Source organism: Montipora capricornis, chromosome 5 (genome assembly GCF_036669925.1).
Source record: "Montipora capricornis isolate CH-2021 chromosome 5, ASM3666992v2, whole genome shotgun sequence".
Classification (NCBI taxonomy): domain Eukaryota; kingdom Metazoa; phylum Cnidaria; class Anthozoa; order Scleractinia; family Acroporidae; genus Montipora; species Montipora capricornis.
The window spans coordinates 21,024,223-21,046,722 of NC_090887.1; the positions used below are offsets into that span (position 1 = coordinate 21,024,223).

Consider the following 22,500-nt stretch of genomic DNA (forward strand, 5'->3'; position numbering starts at 1 on the left):
AGATTAAACCAAAGATTAATTTATTCATACGTCCTGTCTGGACGAAGGGGAACCTGTTGGTTTCAGTTCCTTGTAGACACAGCTTTTTCTGAACAATTCTGAGCAATTCTGCGCTACTGTATGGCACTTTTGTTCTAAACGTGATTCAGACAATCTTGAAAAATTAAATGAATGAGCTTTAAGGAGTGTTTTTCAAGATAAGAATAAGGATTATCAATCCCTCTTAACGAAGGCCAGAAAGGCCACACTGTATAATAGAAGACTTTCAAATATCACTTTACTAGTGTATAAAGCATTTAATAATTCAGCTCCATCATAAATCAAGGATCTATTACGTGATACAACGTACTTCTTATGGATTTAAATCAATTAGATATCTAGGACCCAATTTATGGATTTTAGGTCTTTTAAAAACCTACTTTTCAAAGTTGATCTTGCTGGTATGCAGCCACAATCATATCCTTTACGCTGTTTAATAGTATTAGGTATCGTAGCCATTTTGTATTGTTTAGTATTTTAACAGTTTTCACTCGCTCAAACTAGCACTGGTGTGCTGCTATATTGTAAGTTTAAATAAAGATTGATTGATTGATCGATCAACAAAGGTACAAGTCGCGAGGATGAAAAATGCGAATCACAAATAAAGCACCTAAGTGTTTGAATCCGAAATTCTCATAAACTGTACAACAGGAACGTGTGGACGACCGTTATGAGAAAACAGGTGCTGATGCTGCAGCGGCAAGGGGATAAACGTACCTCATTAGAAGAAATAGAATGAAGGCAACAAGTAAAAGAAACAGTGACACAGACATGCCGACGTACGTCACCAAACGCATCGAAAAAGCAGCCACCTCAGGGTACTACAACAAAATAAAGACAAATTTAGTGGAATACAACATTGAGCAGTTTTCATCGAAATTCTTAAGTAATCCTGCGATTGCTTTAGTTTGTATCAAGACATTGGTGATTGGCCAAAAAAATTCGCGCCAAATTCTTGGCCAAGGTAAAGCAAACTCAAGAACCAATTCTGATTTGCTTTCTTACGTTTTCCCGCTCTTTTCGGCGACTGCATGAATTGGCTTTTGCATTATGATTGGCTGATTTGCTGGTCAGGATATGCTATGATTCGTTAAAGTTACTTCGTTGTTTCAAGATACTCAGATGAAATTAGTCAAGACGTTTAGTATGAATTACTAGACAAGCGACCACCTAGCTTCAGTAGTGGAATTTTGGAATAGAAGACCCTAAAGACACCTAGTCTACGAATTTTTAATCCAATGTCTTGATTTGCAGAAACCACCCCGTCGATGTTGTTTCCATTTTTAGCGTGATTATATTTGAGAAGATAGCATTAAAACTTTAAAATCCTTCATTGCTATCGCAAAAAACAAAGCGAGACAAATCGCATAAATCAGGAAGGAGATATGTATTATCAATGATCCAAATCAAGCTTAAGTATTTCATTCTTCAAAGGATATTACTAGCAATTCTAAGGCGCTTTGTTATCCTGAAATTCATATGTGACATTTTCCGTCGGACAAATTTCCGCGGGAGACGACTGAGTTCATAGTCTTTTCATGTTAAATCCATTGTAAAAAGAGTAAGGTAAGAGCCTCCACAGATAAGGCAAGTTGTTATCGATGACTTTTAAGTTTACGATAACAGAAAGTTACCGATGGCAAAAAATCGCGTGCATAGCGAAAAATCAAGCAGTCGACACAAAAAAGTTTTCCTTTTCAAAAGGAAAACTACTTTAGTTGTCGATGAAAAACGCGGCCGTTTTGTTATCGACAAATCCTTTTCTCTCATCAGTGAGCAAGTTATAAAGGGAAAATAAAGGATAGGAGCTTTATTCAAGTGTCTAGTCTTCCAGCGCTGAAGCACTAATTGGAGACACTGTTAACTGAAATTAACAACTTAACGCAAATCAAATGAACTGTTGGTTTTTGAGGGGAGGGGAAAACAGGACGACCCGGAGAGAAACCTCTCGGTGCAGAGTAGAGAACCAACAAACTCAACCCACATATAACGCCGAGTCTGGGAATCGAACCCGGGCCACATTCGATTACTAAAGTCTATTTCGCAGCCACGCAAACGATTCTTAAAGTCAGCGGTTCTTCATTTCTTCTCAGTATTGAACGAGGCTGCAACAAAACGTATCGCTTATCGACAACTAAACTTTTCGTATGTGGAAATTCATTTCCTAACACTACCAGTTCTCGATTCAATGAAGTTGTCGAGTGGACATAGTCGTCGCCCTCAGTAGAAGCGTGGATCATTTACTACAAAAGCTTAAATTAACGATACCTGAAGGTTGAGGTCGGAGAGCACGGCAAAAGCTGTCATGTGCGTGCATGCGCAGACAGTGTGAGTGACGTTGGACGACTTCAGCTTACAACCATCACGTGACCACCCGCCGCCACGTGTGTTCCTATGGCAACATGACAATATCACAACACGTACTAAGTAAAATATCTTATGACATAAGATTTCTATACAGCACATTTCACGATTTGCTTTCTTCAAATGCGCTTTACAACAAAGAATAGAGCAAGACATGACAACGAGGACTTCGTCCCCTGCCCCAAGCTGCGAAAGCTCATGAATTGTGTTGACAGACGGAGCCAACAATATAACTCCCCTGTGCGCAAGAGGTGACGACGGTCCAATCATTTTTACAGATCTCATTTTTAAAGCAGCATTTTCTCTGTGTTAGTTTCTTCGTGCTAGTCCGGCCAGGTTTAAAAGGGCTATGTCACGCAAAGTGCATGATGTAATTTTCTGACACTCAAAATGCCCAAACAGTAGAATGAGACAATGCAAAAACCACTTAAAACTGATGAACAACATAAAAGAAATACAGCGAAAGAAAAGAGAAGAATGAATGGACACAAATGGACAAGATTGAAACGGATTGCATTTGGGTAATCTTGAAAAATGTCGGCCCGACGTTTTTCAAGTTTATGGCGAATCGCCTGGATAAAGGTCGTTTTTGCTCATAATCATCTTGCTTGTGGTGTAACGATAGTTTTATCAGTAAAGGAATTCCAGATTACTATTTTCGAGTTTTAAACTCGTGATTAACTAAAGATTTGCCCTAAACTCCCTAAAATAACGTGACATAGCTCCTTTAATCTTTGACTCCTAGAAGGCAGTCTGATGCTGTTTCCAAAAAAACACTACTAGAAAATATCTCAATTACTTACGGAATTGAGTAGTTCCAGTGAACGCAGATATACGATGAACGATTTACCTGAAAGAGAGTACACAATTTTTTAACGTAAAAGGTTATGTAACGCTGCGCAGCTTGTCTCGTGAAACGCTTCCTGCAACGTCACAATTTGCCAGAGGTAACTTGCTTTGTGAACGGTCAAATTGTGAGGAGAGAATTGCAGGAAAAGTGGAACGTGATACCACTTTCGAATCTGTTTCTTACTACGACTGTGTCTGCGCAACGAGTGCGCGCCGTGGTAAGGTGTGTTACGTTGTGTTACGTTGCGACACAAGTTGCACGAAACAATGCACATTGTAAAAAGCTGCATACCAAACGATTGGCAAATGAGATGACAATCGGACTGTCTAATGGCGCGGACTGCATTTCAGGCAACTTCACAGAGATCACATCTGAGCTGACTTCAACTTTGTACTTTGTATCCCTAAAAGAGAAGTGTGAGTCCATTATATCGTAATCAGATGTTGAAAGGTCTTTGCTATCTGCTTAAGGCGTGTGACACTAACAGATCAGAGGAATTCATAATATACGATATCTTGCAAAAATCGAATGAAATAATTGTCTTCTTGTAGATTCTGTGTAATTACATGATACGAAACAACATTAAAAAGAAAAACTCAACACAAAGAAGAGGACCATAAAGGTAAGAGGCGATTATTAACTATAATGGAGAGTATATACACAATGTCGTTATCCGACCAGGGCAAAGGACTGAAAGGCTTTTGGCGCCCTCTAAAACAGTTAAGGCACGGTGATACGTCAATCGCCCAAAGCTTTTATACTACCGAAAAGCAGACCGATAGCAAAAAAGCACGGACGAATGAAACTGTTTGGTCAACTGACAAGAATTAAGGGGAAGAAATATAAACATAACATACGGTGAAATATCGATTAAAGACCATGGCTAATTTTTGCCTTGGTTCGTGAATAAAGAGACTGCTTTATCAACCATGACTATAGCATACTTGGAAAAAAAAAAAGACTTCTCACACACCGCTGGGAGCCATGCCAAGCCGAACCACACAGCCTGACCTTATTAACATAAGAACACAATTGTCTCACAATGACACAAAAAAGTGGCTACAGAAAAAGTTCACCTCAACTTAACACGTTCTACAAGTACTTCACGGGTAGGTGGGGCATGTCAGGTAATGGCGGATGGCAAAACAAAAACTGAAACCTTACACAAGCCACGTGACCTGAAACACCCCGCACACCTGTACCCAGACTCCCAGCCGTGTGTGAAAAAGACGTTTTCCGCATCTTTCGCTCCTCAACCAGCGGAAAACCACACTTATCCTAACACTTCAAACTTCCGAGGAAACTCGTGCGGTTTACGTACCTGATTTTTGCGTCAAATGATTTAGGCAGCAGATCTCCAATGTTTTGGATAATCATGAAACCAATTCCTAAACTGTTTTTTATTCCTATAAACAAGATAGAAAATAAGTTACTAAGAATATCTCCGCCACTCTGAGGTCTGAAAAGATGTGATTTCCCCGTTCGTGTTTTTCCGCGCTATAAAGCACCGGCTGCACAGTAAACTCCAGGCGCGGGAAAACACGCAGCCTGGCATGTCATGTGATTCTACGTCAGTTGGCATCGGTCGGAAGTTTTGGTATCGGTTTCACGGGACTAAATTATTGGCAACCGCTCTGTAGGATTTCCAAACTTGGTCATTTCCTGGCTTCGGCGCTATAGTTCGGCTTGAAAAATAACCGTAATGAAGTCTACAACGGCACCTGTTAGCTCCCTGGTTCTCTTACCTAAAGCGCTCTGGAAGAAATTGCTTGGAATGTCGATTCTGTTAGATATGTTTTGCCATATTCTATACGGACCATCGCCGTAAACATCGGGGGTTTCCGGGTAGGATAAGCCGGAAAATCCATTGACAAACACTGGCTGAAGGTCCATAACTACAAGAAAAACACAACACCAAGAATTAACAAAAAATAAAACATCCACTTTATCTTGTAAAATAATCATTTGACACTGACTAGTTTTTGATGTTTCGTTCAAGACGTTTCGGCTGTTGCTAGAGCCTTCGTCAGTTGAAAACGCAACGTATAGTACGCGTGACTCAAAGAGCACGTCGAACGCGCGCTGAGGTAAAAATTTCGCGTGAAGTTTCAAGACGTGGTGCTCTTTGAATCATTCGTACTATACTACCACCAGTACTCTAGTTTTAAAAAGCCACTTGAAATGTTTGACTGGTTTTAGACAATTCGCCCCCCAAACAATTAGTCCAGGATTATTCGCACCCGGTCTACAGATGATTGGGTCTAAAGCACTTCTTTTCGTTGTTAGGTCTAAGATATTGGTTTTAATATTGTCTTAAGGTTCTAGTTTAATGTAGAGCTCTCTTGCAAGGTCATAGACACTTTCCGAAGAGAGGACGAATCGTCCAAGGCTAATTTTCTGAGGGTTTTATTTTCTACATTTCAATACTGGCAAAGGCAATTAAGAGAATCTTCACGAAATGCTTCCCTGCTTTTCATCATTTCTTGTGTTTAGGAATACAGACAATTACCTTCACAAAGTATTCCCTGAACTCTTCTCCTCGAGTAGAGATGAACAGCAGCATGCAGTTACTCTAGCTTAAGGATAACGCTAATCTTAACATGTTCCATATTATCGAAAATAGGAAGTAAAGGCTGAGATTAAACACGAGACTTCGAGTTGGATATCAAAACCGGGTGTGAATTTAATTTGGGTGCATTTCTGCGCATAAGTGAAACACCGATCATTGTCTTCGAAATGAAAATCGAAAATTCATCATCGTGTCCTCACGTCGTCCGCCAATCACTTGGCCCACGACCGCGCTGCGAGGGGCTTTGGACTATTCTCGACTTAACACTGATCACAGATTGCCTTAAGTTCCTGTTTTTAACGTAGTTTTGCTTTGCAATGCAAAAGACCCATACTTCTCACGGCTTGGTCTTTGGTCAAATGACCGCTAGTTTTGGCAAATTTACGTAACGTGTAGAAGACGTAAAAAGCAAAATTTCGGCTTTGGAGATTTAAATTTTAAAAAATACTTGAAGACTCGTGCAAATCAAGTGATTTACAACAAGTGAAATGAAGTGATTGATTACCTATATTCGGAGTTAGGATTGTATAGGGTGGCAAAATATTGTCGGTGGAGCGTCTGTATCGTTGAGAATCTCTTTTCAGATATGGCAGGGCGCTGGCGAGGTTACCGCAAAAGTTCTCCATCTGTTGAAGCAGAGCAGCTGTCCCTGCAGAATACTGTAACAAAAAAAAAATACAGAAAGGAGAGAAATTTGGTAAAAGAAAAAAAGGAAGTCTGCAATCAAAACAAAGTAATGCTCGCTAAACATGTAAGCTAAAATGGGTATCGAACCGATGAATAAATTCTGTCTTTCAAACAATTACGTTACCAAACATCTTCTCCAGTCAGCACTGAGACTAACGATCTAGGACTGGTGTCTAACCGACTGGTGTCTAACTGACTTCCGGCTCTACTGCGCAGTTTCAGAATCAATAGAGAGATTTTGCAAGGAAGAAGGCGATGCCCAAGAAAACGTTACTTGAAGATAGACATTTGCGCGATCGTAAATGTTTTGAGTCACTTTATTTCACCCTTTTCGAGTTGTACAAAGTGAATGAAGTACGTTTCAACTGGATGGAGAGAAAAGCCTTTAAAACAAACATATAGAATAGAAACTTGTCCGTTTGATGCTAACGTCGTCGGTAAAACCTCAAATGTGGTAATTTTCACGTTGTTGTTCTGCAGGGGACGGCAATTGAAGTACTGGTCCAAAACGCGCGCCACTTGGGCGGCCAGCACTTTTTACTCGTTACACCTAATTTTGGTGTCTTCAGCACATTGCTGAAGCTCTCTATAGGTAGCAGTGGTCTTCATTGAATACGTTGGACACCCACTTCGACTAAGTGTACTTAGAAACGGCCTTTAGGAACGACAGCGGTTCCAGATTGATTCGCAAAGGCGCAGAGTGTGATGTCACCACGCCGGGAATGAGTCAGTTACCTCTTGAACATGATCCCATACATCTTTATTGTCAGAGCTGAACAACATGCTGGCAGACTGAAGCAAGACCTACGTAAAAAGTCAAATCTTGACGTTACAAATTTCGCATGCATACAGTGTCACGTAATGAAATCGTATGGAGTAAAATGGACAATCCATGTTAGGGAATCTTTTTCTTACATCTAATTATTTTACACTGCTATAGACCGAATGCATAAATTGCGGCCAAAAAAATATTGTTTTGTTTATGTGCTAATTAGTCTCACTAGCCTCGTTTGCATGGACAAAATACAAAAGAATTGTTGCTTGAGAGCGAGGCTAGTGAGTCTCATTAGCACATAAACAAAAGAATACATTTTTGGCCGCCATTTATGCATTCGGTCAATTTCTCGCGTTGATTCAAAAGTTAAGTTGGGACACTAATTCACGACATGTTAAAAAGGAAAGGAACTTTATTTAAGTGTCTAGTCTTCTAGCCCTGGAGTACAAATTGGGGACACAGTAAACTGAAATCAACAAATTAAATCATGTTCATCTGTTTTCGCGTTTCCTCGCGCATATACTAGCGTCGCTAATCTACAACCAGTCTTCAAGAAAGCCGACCACACACACGATATGAAACGCACTCAGTCCAAATCCGATTTCAATCACCCAACCCACGCAAGAAAGACAGTTCAGATCTACGTATTCAGCTAATGAAGCCTTCAAGTCTAAGAAACCATTTTCAATGAGCTACATGAAGCGATGGCCCGGCTGTTCATCGTACAGTTCCGGTCAGCGGTTTTAGGCTTCAAAGGCGCCCATAAACGAGGAAACATTGTTTGCGCCCCCAGGAAACATTTGTTGAGGAAGCAAAAATGTTTCTGAATTTGTTCGAAACATTTTGCTTCCGCAGCTAATGTTTCCTCGTTTGCGCACCGAGGAAACACTTGATTTCGGGAAACAATGTTTCATCGTTTGCGACCCCATGAGCTGCATAGCTTGTAGTATCGTCGTGCTAAAAAAGGCTGTCTGTCCGTTTGGACAAAAAAAAAAAGGCGAGTCTTACGCAAAGGTAGATTACATACCTTGGCAAACTCTTTGGTCTGGGCGGATACAAGGGTGCTGGAATTTTGTTGACTTTCATAATCAAACAGCGTTGTCATAATCTTGAGAGCTATTTCAATGTCTCTAGCGTAGAGACGCGGCGATAAGGTTATGGCGAGATCCATTTTGATGGCCAGATCAATGGCAAACGCAGGCTCCCAATTCACGACTCCAGAGGTTAGATTTGACAGCTGAAAGAAGACCGAAACAAACAAATAAATGGAACAAAATAAGGGCGCGCGAGAAGGCTACGTAAAGTATTCGACTGAAACAATAAGAGCGATATTGGTGGAATTCGTTAATTGTTCAAAAGGGCGACGCGGTATGCGTGTCGCACGTGTACCCCTCCCAACAGCTGAAATATAACTCTAATTATTAACCATTATTAAATTTATACCGAGGGGGCATTGCGGCCAAGTAGGCAGGGCGCTTGCCTTGAGATAAGGAGATCCGTTCTGACCACTCGAGTTCGTTGAATTTGATCCTGTAAGTCCCTGGCTCATCTTCTCGGCTGCGCTTGTTAATAAGAAGGGTTACGTTTTTGAAAACGTTGACCGTGTAACACTTTTAATTCAAGAGAGTTAGAGTGTAATCTGAAGTGCTAGTTTTCTACCCCATATGAACCATGTGAGCGTTAGCCCTACTAATGGAAATGGGCCCACACAAGGACAGAGAAAAACTCTGACCAGGGTGGGAATTGAACCCACGACCTTCGGGTTAGATCACCGCTGTTCTACCGACTGAGCTACAAGGTCAGACGGGAGCAGGCCGTGGGAACTGAAGATGTTAAAGTCACGGCAATGAACATGTACGAGTACAAGGTAGGGCTAACGCCCACATGGCTCATTTGGGGTAGAAAAGTAGCACTTCACATTACACTCTAATAGTTAAGTGCGCTTGTTAATAGCCAACTTGCTCGTCTCCGGCCAGTTGGGATTTCGTAGTTCTTGCTGTGTTCTGTTATATACGTTTCTTTGCCCCATTACTAAAAGCCCCTATGGGGAGAGGTCAATTAAGTATGTATATATGTATGCAAGAGGATACAGAATAGATATGGACTTATTACATCACATCAGATGCAATAGTATCAGGAGATCTGTGTGAAATTTACAATAGCGGGCAGTAAGTCTGCTGTAGTAAATACCGATTAAGGGGCCTCTTTCTCAAAAGCTCCGAAAATTTGTTCGGTCCAAAACGAGATTCGTTGTCCGTCACTTCTAAACAACTGACATTTTAACATTTTTTTCAAGACCAGAGAAAACAACTACGACGTTTTAGTTTTGAAAATAAAGGCGTTTTATGTTACCCAAAATATGCCCGAAAAGTTTCGGAAATTTGAGAAACGCCCCTCCCCTCCCCTCTCCCGGGCCTCCCAGTCCTAAAGTATATTCCGCTTCTCGCAACATTTTACGAAAACGTTGTAGTACAGTACCCATCCGAAGGTACCAAAGCTAGACAACGGTCCAAAGCCGTTAAGAAAGAAGGAATGGGTGGAAATGTAACAAATGCCGAAGAAATGAAAAAATGAAAGAAATTACGTAATGGGAAATAACGAGATGGGAAGAAAGGAGAGATATAAGACGTGAAAACAAAGAGAGAGCAAATATGTACCCTGAGTGTCCCGCAAGGGGTTCATTTCATTTGAAGGGGACCGTTGGGAAACTGCAACACATTAGGGAGCTTAAGCAACGACAACGGCGACGGCAACGAGAACGTCACGAATTTGGATATTTAGTGGTTAAAAACAATAGCATCGCACGCCCTGCACGTGCGTTTTTCACTTTCGTCCATTTCGTTGCCGTCGTCAGCAAAACAACAACGTGAAATAGCCAAGTTTTTGGTTTTACGAAGAACGTCAGCACTTGAGGATAAATTCTCATTTTCTCTCCTAAAATGGAGTGCCGTTCCGACTGGTGTCATCTTTGAGGAATTACCACACCCTTGTCATCTTAAAAACGTTGAAATAGTCACGAAGCGATTAAAATCACGCAAATTTATATTTTGAGATGACGTTCTCGTTGCCGTCGCCGTTGTCGTTGCTTAAGCTCCCTATTCTGAGGCTGGCTACCACCGCGCACCGGTGGCTCAGTTGGTAGAGCACCGGACTGCCAAGCGGGAGGTCGTGAGTTCGACTCCGGCCGGACCAACACTCAGGGTCTTTAAATAACTGAGGAGAATGTGCTGCCTTTTGTCTTCTCGGATAAGGACTGTAAACCGGAGCTCCCGTCTCATAACCCTTGTTGGAAATTAAATAGTATGGGACGTTAAAGAACCCACTTTCTGTTCGATAAGAGTAGGGGACGTAGTCCCTGGTGTTGTGGTCTGACCTTATCTTTCACTTCCATAAAATTAATTGTAAACTGCGTAACAAGCAGTCTGGCTAAAGTCCCCACAAAGTATTGTAAATTAGTCCTGAGAAGCCCCATCGGGGAGAGACTAATAGCCTAACGATTGTATTGTATTCGATTGTATTCGATAGAACTATCGTGATTACATGTGAGAAATGAAGAGTCTTGTATAAATAGTTCAGTGATACTCGTAACTGCATGCCCTCTCTCATTACCTTCTTTTGCAAAGCCAAAAATGAGTTGGAAACGCAGGAAAGTAAGCTTGGATTATGCCATCCATCATCTTTGTCGCAAAACCGAGTTGCCTTTCCTGTAGTGAAAGATTTATAAGAATCGACATGATAAAAAAGATAAAGAAGAGTTATATTCGTTATAGCTCAAGGCTTCTTAAAGAGGCTGTGTCACGGGAGTACAATTGATTTTGTGTGGTTTTAAACTATGCGGAGAAAGCAGAACTTAGCAACTGATCTTGGTATCTAAAAGGAAAATTTGGGGTAACCGCGCATTTTTCACAGATAATTGAACCTCAATTTGGAAAAGAATGCCATACATTGCTTTGTATTTTAAAGCTTTTTACAAATATTGCTGATTAAATATCTTCGAAAAATGCGTGGTTACCCCCAGTTTTCTTTTTGGATTTCAATAACACTTGTTAAGATCTGCTTTTCCAGCATATTCAGTAAAACGCGCAAAAATACCTTTGAATTAGTATGCAACGTCCTTAACGTTAACTCGGAAATTACATTTTAACAACAACAAAATCAAAGTTTCGTGACAAAAAAATGGTTTGTCGAGCAAGCATGTGTTAAGTTAAAACGAAATAGATCAACTTTGAAAAACTGTTACGCTGAAGAGCTTTCAAAAACACCAAATGCAATCCATTTCAAGCCTCCTTTAACGTTTCAAGCAGTTGTTTTAGCGTTTCCCTTGATTTGGGTACCAGTTCCCAGTCGTTAATTCGGACAAATTTCGTGTCATTTCCTAGCAACGTGGAAAAGAACGTCGTCTACGTTGTAAGGAGGACGTGTGTATTCGGTGACAAATTTTCAATTGCAGAAGAAGCTCTTGGCCTCTGTCCTTGTTTAAGCTCTTTTCGAAAACCGGAAAACAAGGCTTCTGATTGGGTGAAAGAAACTGGCGCTAATCACTAATAACAAGAGACTATCAGGTGAGAGAACACATCCCCGTGCCCTATGATAATCTTTTTCAATCTATTTTAAGCTTCGCGCCACGCTGAGAAAGTTATTTTTAGTTTCGTCCCCATGGCCGCCCGGCCCATGGTCAGAGGATCAGATGTCATTGTGAAGAAACTTACGAAGACTTTTCTCGCCGTCGCATGATCCAGTGAAATCCTAAATCGAAATCGCCATTACGTCATTACGTCATTACAATTGACCAATCAGGTGTCTTTCTTAAAATAGCCTCGCAGCTTGACTACGAGCTAAAAATTAGATTGAAAAAGATTAGCATGGGAAGAGCCCCGTGTATGGGGGATGTGTTCTTTCACCTCATAGTCTCTTGCTAATAAACAGAAAGAAATTAACAAATCAGAAATGGGCACAAATGAGTCAGCCGGCCCTAATCGCAAAAAAAAAAAAACGCTTAATAACAAGGAATTAAAAGCTCACCTGAAGAGCCAAAGGGACACTCTTCAACAGCCATTCTACCAAAGCTTGCTTTATTCCACCAAATGCCTTCAGCGAATGCTCTTGGACAAGACGTGTTTATCACTAAATGGACGTAACAAAAGAGAGTGGACAGATGAGGGTACTGTAGTGAAATGCACTGAAAAAAAACCCGATCCTAAATGATGCACACATTAGTTCATATGTCTCAACATTTCTCATAGAGACTTAAGCCACATATTTCGGAAGCTTGACACATTGGCGTTCCAAATAATTTCCACTTTGGCCGATGCTAGTATCCATACAACAATGATATCTTCCTTCCAGGTCTTTCTGTCACGACCATGCATTGGAACCTGTCCAATCATGGGATAATTTTCTCATAATGCACTGTGTGATCGAGACGGAAACATCACGAAAGACTTGACACAGCGCAAATCTTATTTTTACCACAATTGCTTGTAATCTCGCAATCTCATTGGCTAAGTTGCTGTTGTCAATAAGAGTCTGGACAACGCTGCTCGCGTCATGCTCGCGTCCAAGTGTCACACAATTGTAATAACTAATCAGGAACGCTCATTTTAGGAAATAAACCAATTTGTTGTGGACCCACGAGTGAGTCTACAAAATTTTGACCACTGTGATGACGAATATCGTTGTGGATAAGGGTACACACAACGTTGAACCACGTTCGATTTGTTAATTAGAAGTCACTTGTTTTGTTGACGCTGCTGCCAGTTATAATTTCTTAACCTTTCGTTTTCGTTTGAATTTCCAAATGCAAAGATTATGGCTGCTCACCGACACACCCTTTCCCTCTAACAATCTCTCCTTGCTTGTCTTTGCAGGTGTCACATCTTCTCCCGATGACATCTTTTGCCCCGCCCCTACCGAGCTGGCATGGGCACTGTCCGTTAGCCACTTCACAGGTGTCTGCAGTGCTGCCAATACCCTCACAGTCGCAGCTGAAGCAACCTTCACTGAAGATTGGGGACTTTTGAGAACGTTTTGAATATTTGGAACTCAAGATTTTGCGGTAATGCTTCGGCTAAGAAAAGGAAAAAAACCCACAAGATATCAGGATGATAATTTCCACTACATAGCAGAGACATCAAGAGATGATATTTTTTCTATGTGATTCGGGGATACTCGGAAAAAATCCGAGAGCTCCCGAACAAGACACGAACCAACGACCTTCCGATTACAAGTTCTGATGTTCTATCACTAGGCTCTAGTGGGAACTACGTCATCAAACTAGGATCACGTGACAATTGTCCCGCAACATTGCTAGGTATTGAAACTGTCGAACAGTCCGCGTTATCGCGATGTAAATGAATGACTAAGATGGAAACTGTTACCCCGGTAGACCATATTTTTTTCAATTGGGACTCCTAGTACTCCCGGCTAATATGCCAACCAGAGACCAGTGACTGTTGAAACAAAGGTTTCTTTTGTTCTTCTGTAGTGATAGGGAGTTTAAGATCTATGACGCGACGGCAACGAAAACGTCACAAATTTTGCATATTTAATGAGCAAAAACAATAGCTTTGCACGCTCTGCACGTGCAGTTTTGTACATTTCTTTCACGTTTTCGGCAAATCTACGACGTGAAATCACCAATTCTCAAGTTTTACGGAGAACGTGAATAAAAGGCAGCGAATTTAAATTTTCTGTCGTAGATTCAATGCCGCACCTCTTAATTCAGTTCCTGGAAAGTTGCAGTAGTTTTTAGAAGTAAACAAGCCGACATAACGACGGAAAAGATTAATAAACCTGAACTTGCAATTTTAAATGACGTTTTCGTTACCGTCGCGTCGCAGATCCTGAAGTCCCTAATGGGTCGGTGGGGAGGGAGACACTAATTTGCTAATTTGCCGTTGTCGGTAAGAGCCTAGACAACGATGCTTGCGTCATGATCGCGTCAAAGTGTCACGCAATTATATAGCCAATCAGAGACGCTCATTTTGGGAAATAAACCAATCAGAATGCGAGAAAGTTATAGACGAACCCTTGCTCATTCTAAAGGTCGTGTTCTATTGGGATCAACCGTTTTTAGTTGGTTGGGTTGGTTGGGTTTTTTAGTGTTCTATTCGGAAAAAACCGTTTTTGGTTGATTTGGTTGATCAACTTTTTCAACCGGCATCAAAGAAGGTTGAAACGGTTGAAAAAGCATTGGCAGCGACCACTGTCGTTTACGCGGGCCATTTAAAGTCGGCCCGCCGTGTTGCTTCCCCCGACTTGAAAACGCTGAGAAGTCTGGTAATAACTATTCCGAGGAGTTACCGCGTTTCAACAGAAAACGGTTGGGAAAGTGTTCTATTGGGAAACCTCAACCACTCCAACCTAAACTGGTTGCGGTTAAAACGGTTGATCCCGTAAGAACACGACCTTTGTGTCACTGTCTTGGTCACGTTCTGAAATAAACATTTTCTTCGACGTTGAATATTGTGGTAAAAAACAAATCGAATGCCTTTCAGCGTTGTCTGCACTCTTATCGACAACGATATTCGTCATCGCAGTGGTCAAAATGTTGTGGCCGAGTGAGTCCACAACAAATTTTGACCACTGTGATCACGAATATTTATTTCTTCCAAATTGCACTCGAAATCATGTGATTTTACCAATACAAACTGCTCGAGTGTCATTGTATATTGATTTAGCGTTACCGCATATGAATAGACTACTTCGACGATTCGTGAGTCCACAACATTTTGACCACTGCGATGACGAACATCGCTATGGACAAGAATACAGACAACGCTGATTGTTAATTCATCCATGCAACAAATAAGAAACAATTTGTAACACAGCCTATATTCCAATAGGCTACCCGAGCAACGATGTACTTACTTTGCAGTAACATTCCCCGGTTGTCCTATTACAGACAGGATTTAGATGCACACCGACGTCACACATACAAGGACCACAGATACCAATGCTGGGGCTACCAAACCATCCGTCTTTGCACGGTGTGCCTAAACGGACCTCGCAGAATTCACCTGCAAATATTTATGACACAATTTGAGTGAAGCGCTCTGTTTAGCCAGGACTACTAGCTCGGAAAAAGATCAGGCAAATTGCTATTTCTATTATCATGGAACAGCAATTCCTTTATGTCTAACTGGTCTCCAGAGTAAAATTGTTCCACGGAATTTATCTTCAACGGGAACGAAGAACTGTCCAACAGTCCACGAAGTCAGTCCTTTGATGTTGAGTACACAAAGGGGCCAAACCAATCAGGTCAGAATGATAAGCTTATGAAAAAAGTGGGTCACTTGTTCTCGACAGCATGCACTTTAGCATATTAGGGAACTTAAGCATAGCAACGAGAACGTCATCTCACAATATAAATTCGCGTTATCGTAATCACTTTGTGACTATTATGACAAGGGTGTGGTAGTTGCTCAAAAATGACACTGGTCGGAACGGCGGTTAATTTAAGGGAGAAAATGAAAATTTATCCTCAAGTGCAAACGTCCTTCGTAAAACCTCAAATTTGGCTATTTCATGTTGTTGTTTCGCAGAACACGGCAAAAGAAATGGACAAAAAAGAAAAGAAACGCACGTGCAGGGCGTGCAAAGCTATCGTTTTTGTTTTGCCCACTAAATATGCAAATTTAGTCGCCGAAGCTTAAGTTCCCTACTTTCTTGCCGTCCAGCGGAAAACAACACGAAATTTCAAAATATTGGAGAGATTGAGCGTTGCGTTTCGCGCGAAACGCGAACGGCAAACTAATGGTTGTCAAAGAGGCACGAACATTCTCTTAGCAAATTCTAACTCTTACTCTCTTGAGAAGCTGCGTGATATCTGTAGCTAACGTTTGCCGTTTGCAACAAAGGCCCACATTCACCCAAAAGAAATTGCAGTCGTTTGCTTTTGTTTTCGTTTTCAAATGACGGTTTGTCTAAATGCGTCATGTGACTGGCTGAACGCACTCGGGCAAATCACGCGGGAAACGTGTTACACGAAATTCAGTCACGGTGCACTATGACTTTTGCGCCAATGTGGGCCTTCAAGTTTCAATGACAACGCGAGAATGACAGTCATCACTATATGGCAAACATCTCTTAGGCTAACTGGGGCACTCTGAATGGCTGCTTTTTGGTCAGGATTTTACCTTACAGACCATTTCCATGGTAACATTCATGCATACGGTCCGTTTCAGTATATTTCTCTCTCGCGTGGAATTCAAGTTGAGTGAAACACAAAAAGTTTCAAAAAACCGAAATTTCATTTTTTCATCACAGGAGTACAATTATAGCAAGCGGAATTTAGTTTTACATGTAAAAGGTTACCGTTCAAAGTTTGCTGACGGAAGACGAAGATTACGAACATTTAGAGAGAAAAGTGTTCGATCGCTCAAAGAAACAATGCTATATGATAAACAAATTACTTACCTCACTTATTCCGGACGGTACTGGAGAATGTTGGCACGAGGTCGTGGCAGTACGGAACGAGCGCAGCGAGGGTTAGTACCACCACGACCTCGGGCCAATGTTCCCCAGTACGGCCCCGAGCACGGTTAGTAAGGTAGAGGTTAACTTGGTATGTTGTACATGTTGGTATCAATTCAGTTGTAGATTACTCCATTAATCTTGTGCACCGCGAACAAGATGGAATAACAGGAAAGCGTTTTCTTTTTTTCTTAAAACGATTTTTAAATCACGTTTTCGTTTGTGTTGCGGTGTTGGTTACTAAGAAACCTGTTGCTGAGCAACCACAAACCCGGTGAAAAGCTACCACGTTTTGGTTTGCGTTTCGGTGTTGGTTGCTAAGAAACGCTATTGCTGTGTAACTGCAAACCCGGGGTAAATTAAACACAGCACTGCAAAGCAGATTTCCCTGGGGACTTAAGTCCATTGTAGTCGAGAACGAAGTCCCAGTATTTCCTTCTGACGGGGATAGAAACTTCCTTAAAGATCTCGCTCTCGCTCCTGTAAAAACAAAACATGCAGCTTACCTGTGTACTGCCTGGGACATAAACAGTAAAATCCCTTTGCCGTTGAACTATCCTGAACACAAACCCCATGCTGACACGGTTTCAGCAAACAGATATCATGACAGTGCCTTCCAACGAAGCCGGGCGGGCACAGACACCTGTAGGAATCAAATTGCTCCTGGCACGTGCTGTTGACAGGACACGGATTGGACAAACAAAGGGAAGGCACTTGGTCTTCACATCCATCCTTCACGTCTTGGTCGACACCTTTCTTCATGTTGACCTCTCCATTTTCCACGTAAACCCCTGCCGACGAAACACAAAGCTCTTAATAACCAAGAGGCCAAAAAACAATAGAGCCGGCTACGGCAACGACACCACCACAAAACAATGATTGTGGTCACACTGTCTTGAGAGAAACACAGTGTAACACTAGTGTTGACACTTCTCTAGTTTCAACTCAGAGGTGTTTTGAATCCCAAGGGGAACACCGAACAATAAAACTTGATTTTAACACTAGTGTTAGTATAGGTAATCACATGATTTCGAGTGCAATTTGGAATAAATAAGCACGAGTAAATTTTTCAAAGGCCAACAAAAGTGCACGAGCCCGTAGGGCGAGTGCACTTTGTGGCCTTTGAAAAATTTACAAGTGCTTATTTATTCCAAATTGCACGAGAAAAATCATGTGATTACTTATTAATAATATACACGAAAAACATAACTACAACAAAAAAATTTTGACAGGGCGCGCTTTTTTTTAGTTCATTCAACTGATTGGCTGAAACAAATTACAACGTTTGTCAAATGCAAACTTACAAGACCGACACTTTCAAAATCATTCAAATTAGAACTTGGAAATGTGTGAGGACTGATTTAAAACCTTTCAAGCGTTTTAAATTTATGTAAAGAAAACTCGCTTTACAATAATTAGGAAAAGTAAACGTTCAATCAGAATCATCCTCAATAATGAACGCTCGGCGTTTACAAGAACTGGGCTGTCGTTTTGAAATCTCAGGAGCTCGCTTCGAGCGGCCAGTGATGAAAGACACTTGACAGTTGTTGAACGTGTTCATCATGGTCTGTTCCTGGGACCTCATCATGGTTGGATTTACAGAGAAATTCTGAGTTTGAAAACCTGAAAGTGATGGTGGGAATTGGTTTTCTTTCGTCGCTGTCATCGATGGGCCGGCCAATGTGTGTGGTACTGGCATGTTCGTGTTTACCGGAGCGAGTGGAGCCGCAGTTGTCGTGATGTCGGAAACTGCCATTCGCTTTTTCTCAGCACCGGGGTTTTCATAATTCCGTTTGGATATTGCACTGGAGAGTCGTCGTTGTTCTTCCTCGTCGGCTTCATCGTAATCGTCAAGGGATTGTACGCTTCGGTGGCCTGTGACCTTCACTATATCTGAGCGTTCAACGTTTGCTTTCTTTAGCTTGCTCACTGTTGTCTTTCTAGCACTGTGATTCGTAAATTTTTTGTGACTTTCTTCAAGGCTAGTACCCGCCACAGTTGTTTTCATCATGTTGCTAATGGTGTTTACGCCCATTGGTTGAGTTTTGAACCAGATGTTGTCATTCAGTCTTCGGTTTCTTTTGATACTGAGGTAGAAAGGACCTGACCATCGCATGTTAAGTGGTCTTCGCTCGACAAACTGCTTGAAGAGAGCAACCGGACACCTTTCTCCTCCAACAGAGAACATTCGTGGCTGAAAATCTCTGTTCTTGCTCTGCAGTCCGCCCTGTCTGGTCTTCGTTGGACCTTCGGTAAACTGCACGAACTCCATACCTTCGTCATTTTTGCAGAGTTGAAAATCTTCCATTTTCATTGCGTGGTGCTCTTGACGACCGCGGAGACCAAAAAACTGCGTCAAAAGCCACCACATAGAAGAAATAAGCGCTTCTGGAGTTTTGGAGCCAAATTTTTCTCCCTCCCACAGCACCTCCTCTTCTTCCTCAGTTAAACTTCTGGCTTTATTTGGACGTTTGCCCATACCGGATTGGCGAAGTTGCCGAGCTTTCCCCTCTAAAACTTGCTTGGAAGAGTGGAACTCCCTGTCTCTTATGATGGAAAACTTGTATCCTTTCTCATTTAAATGTCTATCAAGTGCAGCTATCATCACTTTTAAGCTGTCTGGCTCGTAGTCGTCACCGTTTTTGTTTTTTACTTCAGCGTAGAATGATTCAAGTAGCTTGTTTAGTTTTCCTGGCTCGTTTTCCTCGATTTTGTTGACAATATTTTTCTGTTTGCACCACGTCTCCCATACATTCAGCCAGAAAGACGTACTCTTTACTGTATTTGGGTTTTTGGAAAAATTTTTTAGCTCTTCAATCGTTGTTTCGCTCGCAAAACCAAATCGTTGTTTGCTGAAAACTCCGGCCATTTTCCTCCGCGTCTTATCTTAAAATTTCCGCCAATATGTTGCTATAGAAACAGCTCTAATCTGATTGGTTCTTGTTGGTTTCTTTTGTGTGTTTAGCCAATCAGAAAGCCTTTGTAATTTGCACTCGTGTTACAAGTTTGCACTCGTGTTACACATTTTGCACTCGTGTTACAGAAGAGCTGCACTCCTTTCTCAGCCAATCAGAATTGAGTAATTTTTTCGTGTATATTATTAAGTCCCAAATGGAAGAATAAAGCCTGATTCACACGTACGACGCAAATGCAAACGCAAAAAAAGTTCACACGTCCAATGCAAACGCAAGGGAAGTAAGACACGCAGGCGCACTTCAACTCCTTTTCCAATGATGGTGGACGAGAATGAACCTGTGTTTTTTTTTTTCAACTTTCGTTTGCGTTTGCGTTTCCCCGGTTCACACATGCGAAATGCAAACCCAAGAAAACGGAAAATTTTCCATTTTTTGCGTTTGCGTTTGCGTTTGCCTTGAGGTCGTTCACACGTGTATTTCCTTGCGTTTGTATTCGCATTTGCGTTTGCGTTTGCGTTTGCGTTGAGGTAGTTCACACGTGTATTTCCTTGCATTTGCGTTTCCCTGGTTCATAAGTGTGAAATGCGTCTTCTTGCGTCTGTGATTGCGTTTGCGTTGAGGTAGTTTACATGTGTATTTCCTTGCGTTTGCGTTTGCGTTTCCCTGGTTCATAAGTGTGAAATGCGTCTTCTTGCGTCTGTGATTGCGTTTGCGTTGAGGTAGTTTATATGTGTATTTCCTTGCGTTTGCGTTTGCGTTTCCCTGGTTCATAAGTGTGAAATGCGTCTTCTTGCGTCTGTGATTGCGTTTGCGTTGAGGTAGTTTACATGTGTATTTCCTTGCGTTTGCGTTTGCGTTTCCCTGGTTCATAAGTGTGAAATGCGTCTTCTTGCGTCTGTGATTGCGTTTGCGTTGAGGTAGTTTATATGTGTATTTCCTTGCATTTGCGTTTGCGTTTCCCTGCTTCATAAGTGTGAAATGCGTCTTCTTGCGTCTGTGATTGCGTTTGCGTTGAGGTAGTTTACATGTGTATTTCCTTGCGTTTGCGTTTGCATTTGCGTCGTACGTGTCAACCACGCTTAACCGTACTTTACGTGCGACACGCGTTTTAATGTGTGCGGCACAATTATTAATGTTATGTAAGGTTATTATTGTATTCTCTTTCCGTAATCTACCTTGCAAACAGCCTCTAAATCCACCGTAAACAGCAGACGACGTAGAATTCTTTCTAGCACCAAAGAAAAACTGCTTAGCTTCAACTAGATCACTGCCATGAGATGATGGGACAGACACTTGATAAATGTAATCCACTGTCACTACAACAGATGTGTATGTCCAAAGGACCTCAACATGGTGCCACCTTGAGTCATTTACTTGAATGTGAGGCACCTGAATGGTGGGTAAGTCGCTGTAATCATACGATATTTTGCCCTCAGCAATCTGAAAGAAGAGAGAAAGAACTTTGTAAACCTCATTGTCTTAATCGTTAATTATAACCTTAGGGGAAGGGGGAGCTCGAGTGGGGACATCATATTCAGATCACACACATAACGAAAGATGAAAAGAGGCTGTATCACAGCAGTGCAGTTGATTTTGTGCAGTTTTACCAATGACACGTTCATACTCGCTATGAGTATGATTACTTCTAAACATCACCAATCAAATCTCCGTGACAAAAATAATTTGTCTAGCAAACACAATATAAGTTACAAACGACAGAGATTTACGACTCGCTTGATTTGGGTGCCAATTTCCATTGCTGAATTTGATAAAACTTCGTGACAGAGCCGCTTGCTTTGATAGAAACCTCGTTGCTTTTCTTATCTAAATCATGTTGATGTGATGCTAACGAAATACTATTTACATAAGAAAAGCAGTGAGGTTTGTATCAAAACAAGGTCAACTCCAGCCTCGCTTTTATTCAAAGGCCTGGTAACTGAGCACAGAACTGTAAAATGGTATATTACTGACCTGAAGTAGGGAGGACGACGATTTAAAAGTTAAATCAAGCAAAGTTCCCGAAGGCCGGGACGTCCTGAATCTCATGGAGACACGCCACGTCAGGGTAACCTTGGTCTTATAACCTAGCCGCTTGAAACTCTGACCGGAGAAGAACTGGGTGAAGGTCATTTCTGCAAAAAAAAGGGGAAATGTTTCGTCCATGAAATGTTGTACACTGGTGAAAAATGTGCACACAGCCAGCCTGTTCACTCAAATACCACGCATTGCTTACAGCCCATTATTATCTTTCTCAGATAGTATTGTGGACTGTTCCCCTGTGATAGCATTGTAATTCCTACTAGTGATTTGAATTTACAAAACAGTTTCCATTTTGTTGAACAGCGATGTTGAAACGGGTTGGCCCCCACCTTTCAACATTGCTTGGTATGCGCGTGCGCAATAATCGGTCTCTCAGTGACGTATCCCAATTTCGACCCCAGAGCTCTTCTCTTTTGTGCAAGACTGAGAGAGAGAAGAGCTCTGGGGAACCCTGAAACAAAGTGTCTTCTCATTGGTTTGCGATAAGAACAATAAAAAGCGTCTCTGATTGGTGCATTCATGTTAGCATGAGGAGTGAGCAGGCAAGCAAAGTTCAAATAGCCAATTTTCTCCCGTGCGTTTAAGTCGATTTTAGTATTGTCTTAGATTTTTAAATTGATTTAAATCCAGGCCAAACATCAAACGAGTCACAACGTTCAATATAGTCTGCTGAGACAATACCTGTGTCACAGGAACGTCCTCCAAAGCTTGAAGGACACTCGCAGAGGTAAGTGCCAAGAAGATCAACACACTTTCCCCTCTTACAAGGGTTACTTGAACAGGAACC

The 22,500-nt window shown here is 41.6% G+C and overlaps 1 protein-coding gene across 1 annotated transcript in view; it reads right to left on the bottom strand.

Moving 5' to 3' along the window:
- The window catches only part of LOC138049882 (cadherin EGF LAG seven-pass G-type receptor 2-like), a 63,222-nt gene that overhangs the window by 24,171 nt on the left and 16,551 nt on the right, over nt 1-22,500 (bottom strand). Inside the window, exons 5-21 of the mRNA XM_068896351.1 lie at nt 22,395-22,500; nt 21,645-21,805; nt 20,849-21,113; nt 17,265-17,549; nt 15,154-15,302; nt 13,105-13,351; nt 12,307-12,408; nt 10,894-10,988; nt 8,312-8,521; nt 7,245-7,313; nt 6,328-6,481; nt 4,999-5,148; nt 4,575-4,659; nt 3,545-3,656; nt 3,207-3,253; nt 2,308-2,431; nt 757-860 (exon numbers count right to left, since the gene is read on the bottom strand). The exon at nt 22,395-22,500 is cut by the window's right edge and continues 181 nt beyond it. Of these exons, the coding sequence (XP_068752452.1) occupies nt 757-860; nt 2,308-2,431; nt 3,207-3,253; nt 3,545-3,656; nt 4,575-4,659; nt 4,999-5,148; nt 6,328-6,481; nt 7,245-7,313; nt 8,312-8,521; nt 10,894-10,988; nt 12,307-12,408; nt 13,105-13,351; nt 15,154-15,302; nt 17,265-17,549; nt 20,849-21,113; nt 21,645-21,805; nt 22,395-22,500 (2,465 nt within the window). The remainder of the gene's footprint in view (nt 1-756; nt 861-2,307; nt 2,432-3,206; nt 3,254-3,544; nt 3,657-4,574; nt 4,660-4,998; nt 5,149-6,327; nt 6,482-7,244; nt 7,314-8,311; nt 8,522-10,893; nt 10,989-12,306; nt 12,409-13,104; nt 13,352-15,153; nt 15,303-17,264; nt 17,550-20,848; nt 21,114-21,644; nt 21,806-22,394) is intronic.